Source organism: Montipora capricornis, chromosome 5 (genome assembly GCF_036669925.1).
Source record: "Montipora capricornis isolate CH-2021 chromosome 5, ASM3666992v2, whole genome shotgun sequence".
In the NCBI taxonomy this organism is placed as follows: Eukaryota; Metazoa; Cnidaria; class Anthozoa; order Scleractinia; family Acroporidae; genus Montipora; species Montipora capricornis.
In genome coordinates this window covers 26,531,558-26,539,477 of record NC_090887.1, presented here as the reverse complement: position 1 = coordinate 26,539,477, position 7,920 = coordinate 26,531,558, and the positions used below count along the sequence as shown (strand labels likewise).

General features: G+C 39.7%; 2 protein-coding genes across 2 annotated transcripts in view; both read left to right on the top strand.

Annotated features, from left to right (window-relative positions):
* Nucleotides 1-1,603, top strand: part of LOC138048594 (broad substrate specificity ATP-binding cassette transporter ABCG2-like) — a 50,939-nt gene extending 49,336 nt beyond the window's left edge. The window contains exons 12-13 of the mRNA XM_068894765.1: nucleotides 1,009-1,098; nucleotides 1,564-1,603. Of these exons, the coding sequence (XP_068750866.1) occupies nucleotides 1,009-1,098; nucleotides 1,564-1,603 (130 nt within the window). The remainder of the gene's footprint in view (nucleotides 1-1,008; nucleotides 1,099-1,563) is intronic.
* On the top strand, nucleotides 1,468-5,559 carry LOC138048593 (broad substrate specificity ATP-binding cassette transporter ABCG2-like). The gene is made up of 5 exons (XM_068894764.1): nucleotides 1,468-1,688; nucleotides 2,698-2,852; nucleotides 3,628-3,717; nucleotides 4,476-4,540; nucleotides 5,415-5,559. Exons 1-5 carry the CDS (start codon nucleotides 1,682-1,684, stop codon nucleotides 5,557-5,559), a joined length of 462 nt encoding a protein of 153 aa, XP_068750865.1. The 5' UTR covers nucleotides 1,468-1,681.
* Nucleotides 5,560-7,920: the final 2,361 nt, after the last annotated feature.

The window sequence follows — 7,920 nt, the reverse complement described above, 5'->3', positions numbered from 1 at the left end:
TTCCAAACCGTACCTGAACACGAAGAGCATTGACTGTCGAGAGCTTTTGGTAACGTAGTATACACGTGCAGCCGCGTCGAGCCACTGAAAGAGCGCGAAAAATGAAGCCTCGTTTATGCTCAGGTGTGAGTGTTTGACCTGGCTTGAGCCAGCGATCCAATCAATAACCAGACCCTGGTCAGCGGTCAACTTTAAAAAAAACAGCTGACCTCGAGGCCGCGATATGGTCACGTGATACTGGTCAGCGGCTATCAGCAGCTACTTTGACAATGTTATGACGAAATTCATGATCAATAAAAGGACAGACGCATGAAAAACTGACATCAATTTGTTAAATTGCCTCCTTGATGAGCTCTAAACTTGAGCCCGTATATGGGTACGTGATACTGGTCACATTGGCATACATGCAGGGGTGGACGGACGTACGATCGTACAGTGACCAAAACCAAATTTTCTCGCATCGATGGGTTACCATATTTTCTTAACTATGCTGCTCCGCGCGCACGGAGCTCCGCTATTAACTCTGTTTAAACTAGAACCGTTTGTTTCGGCGCTTAACAACAGAACGGGAACATCAGTTGACAACGGCGCGCGCAGAAAAATGTCCATATTATGTCAGATTAAAGTAGAGTTCAGACGTTTCCGCGTTCTCTCGCGTCGTCAACTGAGGTTCCCGTTCTGTTGCTAAATCAACCTCAGTATTAGGTGAATTTCAACCAACCTCTAGAAACTCGGTTAACAATGGGGAAATCTCTTTAATTGCTTGGTGATGTTTCACCGCATAGTAAGTTCATACCCACGATACTGACGTCATCATTATGTATCTGCTTCATGGTGGTATAGCCGTTCTAAAACGCTGGAAAACTTGAGCGGGCAAGTGACAATTTGTTTCGCTCGTCGCTGTGATTTGCTGAGAATGTGGCGCGAAATGTTCAAAGGCTTTGAAAAAGAGGCTGAATTGATGTTCTTTTACTTTACTCTTTTGTTCTCTTCTTTTTTTACCTTCAGGGTGGGTGTGTTCTTCTTCTTGGAAATGAACACGGTTTTTGGAAATTTGTCTGCAGTTGAGTTATTTATCAAGGAAAGACCAACATTCTTGTCAGTTGTTGAATATTCTTCTATTTTCTATTATATAATAAGCTCAATCATGCGCTCGTTTTGATTGGTTCTCACCTATGATCTATTAGAGGACAGACGCATAGCCGACGTCATCATCAGAAATTTGTAGTTCGTCTGTTAAGTAATGGATCACAGAAAACGTCAAAATGTGATTGAATCAATTTAAGTAGTTTATATTGTAGCCGACAATTTTTTCACCTTTGCTCCCCCCTCAGCAGAACAGCAGGCCTCGGTTGTTCGAAACGTGGATAAGGCTGTCCAGAGGATAAACACTAGCAAAGCCAATTATTACGTTATCCAGTGAATAGTGATTCATCCAGTAGATAGCGTTATCCACCCTTCAGGCAACTGGCGCCAGAAGTTCACCTTCTACGCCTTTTCTTCATTCTTGGCGCAAGAAAGCTCTGTTACCATTTTTAACATTGCCTTTTCTTTGCATTGCAGACACGAATCAGCGAGTGGATATTACAGAATCTCGGTGTAATTTTTGGCCAAAGTCTTCTGTGACCTCATCCCCCTTCGTCTTGTACCTGCCTCCATATTTTCAGTCGTTGTTTACTTTATGACAGGTAATTGTTTTCGTTGAGCATTATGTGATTTCCTAAGTATTCGCTTACCCTCCCGGATCCCGTTTGTTCAATTATCCCAGATTGAAAATTAACCAAGGAGTTTATTTCTCTTCTCCTAAAGTTTGTTGAACATTGATATTCTTGAAAAAACAAAAATAAGGAAATGAAACTTTCACCAAAAAAGTTTGAAAAATGAAACAAAATTTTACGCTCATGCTGGATTAAGAGATAGCGACTTTCATATGACCTTGAAAAATAAACGGAAAAACAGAATGTAAACAAAAATGCAAAACATTTAATTGTCTTATCGAACAAAAACGAACGAGCGCGTATTTTCATTGGCTTAGCAAACACGGATGCAAATAACGTCATCTTTCCATGGAACTCTCTGGAAAGTTTCGCTTTGACATCATTTGAAATGCAGCAATGTGATTGGGCAATCGAACAGTTTACTGCCCATGTTAGAAGTTTCCTTGGCGGGAATGAGGAGGTGGTTTGTTTTAATCTTGCCAAACATTGGTCCTTGAAACAAATTGCGAACACATTTTCAAGGTCATACGGAAATCGCTCTAAGTATTTCATTGGTGTTGCGCTCACTCGTGAAATATTTTCCAACACGAGAAGAGAAATTTCATATCTCCAAGCGGCCATGTAATATTCTATTTATTATATAAACACCAATGAAATACTAAATCGTTTCACGAAAGGCATCGAAAAGCGCGTTCTATATGTAAACATAGCAACAGTGATCTTTTCGCGTGTGAAGATATCCTGTTTTCGCGCGAAAGCTCACTTGGTATTTCACTGGTGTTTATATAATAAAATGCTTTATCAATTGAGCTGCGAAGCCGCATCTGTTGGGATCAGGGAAATTTTTTGGAGTTCTGGAAGGGGTCATACGTTCGAATCCTAGTGAAGCTCTTTTTAAGTCCATTGCTCAAATTGTGAGGTTATTTTATTAGTATATTCTCAGCACCAAATACCCCAAATTTTCCCAGTTTTCTTGCAGGCCTTGATCGTCAAGTTGCAAAGTTCTTTATTTTTACGTTCACCCTCATTTTGACGAATCTCTGTGCCTGCAGTGTGGGTTTCTTTGTAAGCGCATGTGTACGGACCTTCGCTATAGCAAACCTCCTTGTTGGTCTACCTTATGTGTTCATGATGGTAAGTGATTTTTTTTCAATTTATTGATTGACTCCGTTTTTGCTTTTAATGTTAGGGGATTTTCTTTATTGTGTTTTAATTCGGCTCCCTGTTAAATCAAGTTTATTTTCATCATTCCATAGTTAATACAGGGGAATAGTTATGAAACCGGTCAAATTTCTTTGTTGTAGGTTTTTCTTCTCTTTTTTGGCCTTGACCGTGCACAAAACACAACAGTTGTTTACTCCGTACTGAGGAACTAACCAATAGAAACGTGTTGGTTACGTAATTCATACATAGTGTATGAGCGCAAAACAAAAGATTGTGCACGGTCGTGGACTTTCCCACCTAAATCTTGGCTTCTTTTTTTGCTCCTTTGATGTTTGCCGAGTTTCAAAACCAGCCCCTCAATTAACTATGGTTATTCACAACGAACTGTTTTAATGGGAAAGCCCCATCCACACTATTGCTTCTTTACGATTCTCGTTTTTTATATCAGCAATAAACGAAGCAATTTATTTTCATCCACACAAGTTCAGAAAATATGTTTTTGTATAAAAAGGAATACTTTTTTGATATATACGCATTCGACAATCAGCCTCACTAAAACTAATAAATCGGTAATAAAAACACATTCTCTCCACTTCTTCTATCGGCTTGGCCGTTCGTCGTTAGAATTTTGCCTGGCCCCCGGACAAACCCATCTATGCAGGCTGGCTTTTGCTATTCCTCCTTTTTTTTCTCGCTTTAAAATCAGTTTCGTAAAATAGCTCTTTTATTTTCTGTTCTCTAACAGGTATTTGGTGGTGTCTTAATAAATCTAAACTCTGTTCTAAGTTGGCTGGCATGGATAAAATATATCAGCATATTCCGCTATGCAATGGAGGTAACTTTAGTATTCTCGACAGAATATCACGCTTCTGATTGGTCAATGACGAATGCATAAGTAGGTTAAAGAGTGCAACACGGACGTTGCTATAGAAACACGATGATGGAGTAACTCCTGCTGTTTTGAAAGTTCTTAAATTGCAGCACTCGACGTAATTTTGAGAACTTTCAAAACATCACTCGTGCCCATAAATCACGAAATGCACTTGTGTTCATACGGTTTTCTATACGCCCAGGCTCTTTACTGGAATAATCAGAGTTTCAATGTTGTGTGTGAATGTCGCAATCTCTGAATCAGCTATAATGAGTGTTTAGTTATTATTAGTTGTTGTCTAGTTTTTGAAAAACGCTAAGAAGGGCAGTGGCGCTTTAAAGTTTCAAACTATTAGTTTGAGCTATTCTAAGTGTTTCATGACGTTCCCATCTTTGTTTATGTTGTATAATATGGGCGAAGTAGGCTATAACCTTATTGCATGGTACGTGCGGATTTGAAACAAACAGAGAGAAGGAAAGATTCAGTGTTGTTTGTCCACGTTGTCGTCAAAACCTTAAAATTGGTAATTTGTTGTTGTTGTTTTGACGAGTACGGGAAAGAAAGGTACAAAATGCGTGCCGCCCGTGCAGCATGATATTTTTTCCTGTTTTAACCAATAATATTACTGCTTTTTGGCGTTGTCCTTGTCGTTGCCGTCGTCGTTTGTTACACTCCCTATTCCCATATTTGGGTACGTAATTATTTCATCCATTGTCTTTTAGATACTAGAGATCAATGATGAGCTTCACAACATTCACTTCCATTGTCCAGCGAACTCGACCCTTTGGTATGTCTTCTTTATTCGCAATTTGTTGTCGATATTGTTAGCGAAGTTGAGTGGTTAAGGCACCGGCCGTGAAATGTGAAGGTCTAGGATTGCAGCAGCTCCACATACATCATGGCGCAAAGCTTTTTTCCCTTTTCCAGAGTCTATAACCTCTGTAGCAAGCAGCAATGTCTTTCTCGGAGAGGAAGCGCTTCGAAGCCGCCTCCTGCTCCATTCCCCTCGCGGCTTTGTCGCTCACATTCGCCCTCCAAAAGGCAAAACCGCCAACTGGAGGCTACAAATACCGTGTAGCTCTTTTCAATCCGTTATCTCATCGAATCGATGTACGACACAGCTCAATTTTGTTTTGGGTTGAGGGTCCATTGTTTCCTTTGTATGTTCATTTGTGCTCATAGTTTTCTAAACCACTCCATCAGAGAGCAGTGAGTATAACAGCGCTCTACTACCCCCCTCCTGCGAATTATGATAGATAATTTTTTTTCTGTTGATCTCCACAATTTGACAGTTTCTCTTTTTGGACCTGAAAAATCCCGCAAGGAAAATGGTCTAATAAATATTCGTCATGAAATTTATGTTTTTATGTGTTCATATGTTTATTTATAAATCGGAGTGATATAGTGTTGGCGCTAAGTGATAACCTCTCGTTTCCCACTAATATGGCCTTGGGTCGAGGCTATGTTTTGGTTTTGTTGGGTTGTCTGTGTTTTTGGCAGGGAACCCATGTTTTGCCTTCTTATTATAACATTAAGAATATATATTATTAATATAATTTAATATAATATTTTAATTTTTATTGTTAGTAGTAGTAGTAGTATATTTATCATTATCATTTTAATTCAGGATTGATTTGTTTCATTGTTTTGCTGTATTGCAGCTTGAGTAATGGCAATCAATACTTGTCCTCACAAGGAATTATTGTCGATCACTTGTGGTACAATGAACTGGCACTGGCCGCCATGACTGTTGTCCTGATGACATTTGCTTATATAGCTCTAAGATTAATCAAAAAGGAAAAATGAAGAAGCGTTTGTCAATCGTAGTCCGCCACAAACGGATTCTTTTAGAATTTCTTTAAAAACAAACAAACAAAATGACACAAACATTTTAACCTTTTGACTACCAGGAATGATCAGCATGTAAATTCTCCTCACAATTCCAGTCAGGCAAGTATTGAAAATGAAGTTAATTATCAGCTTAAGAGGTGTGATTCTGATGTAACACCAAATTCTCATGACTACTCAACGAAGAAATTTATTGTACTAATTAGGAGAATGAACGTTTTCATCTTGGAAATTAAAGGGTTAAGGTGTAATGCGTCCGTGGGGAGGTTGGAAAACTAGTTGCTTGGCGACGTGCGAAAGAACAACTAAAAAACCAGACTGTCCTTTCAGGACCCAGATAAACCACCTTATAACCCTGCATTAATTCTCCTCAAAATTTCAATGAAATGTTAGTAGTCAGACAGGTATTGAGAATGAAGATAATTATTAGCTTTAAGGGTGTGATGTTGATATAACACCAAATTCTCATGACTGCTCAACAAAGAAATCTATTGTACTAGTTAGGAGAATGAACGTTTTGATCTTGGGAATGAAAGGGTAAAGGTGTTATGCGTCTGTGGGAAGGTCGGAAAACTAGTTGCTTGGCGATGTGCGAAAGAACAACTAAAAAATCAGATTGTCCATTCAGTACCCAGATAAACCACCTTTGCTCTACATGAATTCTGGTAGTTCAATGGGTAGAGCATCCGATCGGAGGTTGCAGGATTTATAGGCTCCCCTACCTTGTCACCTTGAAAGAAAATATCCTGGGAGACCCACGCCTTAACCACGTAAATCACCTCTTCGATTGCTGTGTTGCCAGCATGGTTGTCCTGGTGGTGTAATAGGGAGCTTACGAAACGACGACGCCGACGGCAGCGACGACGCTGCAGTGCAATGGCACTGCACGTGCGTTTTACGTTTTAGTACATTTCTTTGCCGTCATCTCCTAAATGACGACGTAAAATGACCAAATTCAAGGTTCTGTGGAGGACGTTAGCACATGACGATGAATTTTCAGTTCTCTCTCTCTACGCTTTCAACCCACTCACACCAGTTTAATTCCTAGCCAGTTAATACACGTTTTTAACGCGAAACGACACCAAAAAGCTTTGTAGTGATATGAATAACGCGAACTTGTATTTTTAAATGAAGTCCTTGTAGCCGCCGTCGTCCTCGTTTCGTAAGCTCCCTATTGGCTATCACACCCGGCTAGTAGCAGGGGAACGTGGGTTCAAATCCCGTTCACGGCAAATTTTCTTGCAAACATTTATTCAGTTGAAAATATTACTATTTGGGGTGTACGGGGTCAGTGTTTCTTTCATATACTCCTCATACACAAATAAAATTAGCCTGTATCCCTTTTGGATCGTTCCCTGTCATCCGCTAAGTTGACTACGGTCGTGCATCATTAACTTGATTCTTAGCTGGGTTTCAAGTGGAGATAAAGGCTCCCCTACCTTGTCACCTCGAAAGAAAATTTCCTTGGAGGTCCACGCCCTAACCACGTAAATCACCTCTTCGATAGCTCTTCGATAGCTGCCAGCATGGTTGTCCTGGTGGTGTAGTGGCTATCACACCTGACTAGTAACGGGGGACGTGGGTTTAAATTCCGCTCTCGGCGAATTTTCTTTCAAGCATTTATTCAGTTAATTTATCCGTAGGTTTGAATCCTTCCGAGGACTTTTTTACTTGTCGTTTCGCTCGTCACCAAGCAGCTAGTTTTCCAAAGACTGAAATCAGTTACACTTATTTTAAAAAATTATTGACTTGGCAAACGTAAAGCAATTACTTGCGGTTAGTATTTACTAATACCACAATGGTAGTAGTTATACACTTACTGTATACTAACGACTTTGTTTTAACATTCGCGAAACTCAATTTTCCCAAAATGTTTTCCGAAACGGATTGCTTGAACCTACGAGGGTTTTAAAAACACGCACATTGAATTAGTTAGAAACTTAAATAAATAAAATGAAACGTAGATAACTCACCAAAGGTAAGCTGTTGATTTTACGTTTTAAATAAACGTGTCCAACGGTATGCTCATTGTGGAGTTTTGTTTCACTTCTTTGAAGGGTGGTCTGCCGCGCTGGTTAATTTTCCTGCCCGTTTAGAGCAAATAGCTTTATTTTTGTCAACCTGCAAGCAAGCTCTTGATTTTACGCTTTGGTTTTTCTTAAGGTGGATTTTCGCTATTAGCCGTCAGCAAAACCACATAGTTTTTGTCAACTGGTTGGTTATTATTCATCCAGTGGGTATCGCACTCCTCCCTTTGATCAACTTGAGCGAAGTGAAGACATTAGGGAGCATTAGCAACAACTACGGAAACGGGAACGA

What these genes read in the sequence shown, in the direction of transcription:
- LOC138048593 (XM_068894764.1), top strand. An exon ending in TATTCCGCTATGCAATGGAG is followed by an intron (nt 3,718 to 4,475) that starts GTAACTTTAGTA and finishes ATTGTCTTTTAG; the next exon opens with ATACTAGAGATCAATGATGA. An exon ending in CCAGCGAACTCGACCCTTTG is followed by an intron (nt 4,541 to 5,414) that starts GTATGTCTTCTT and finishes GCTGTATTGCAG; the next exon opens with CTTGAGTAATGGCAATCAAT.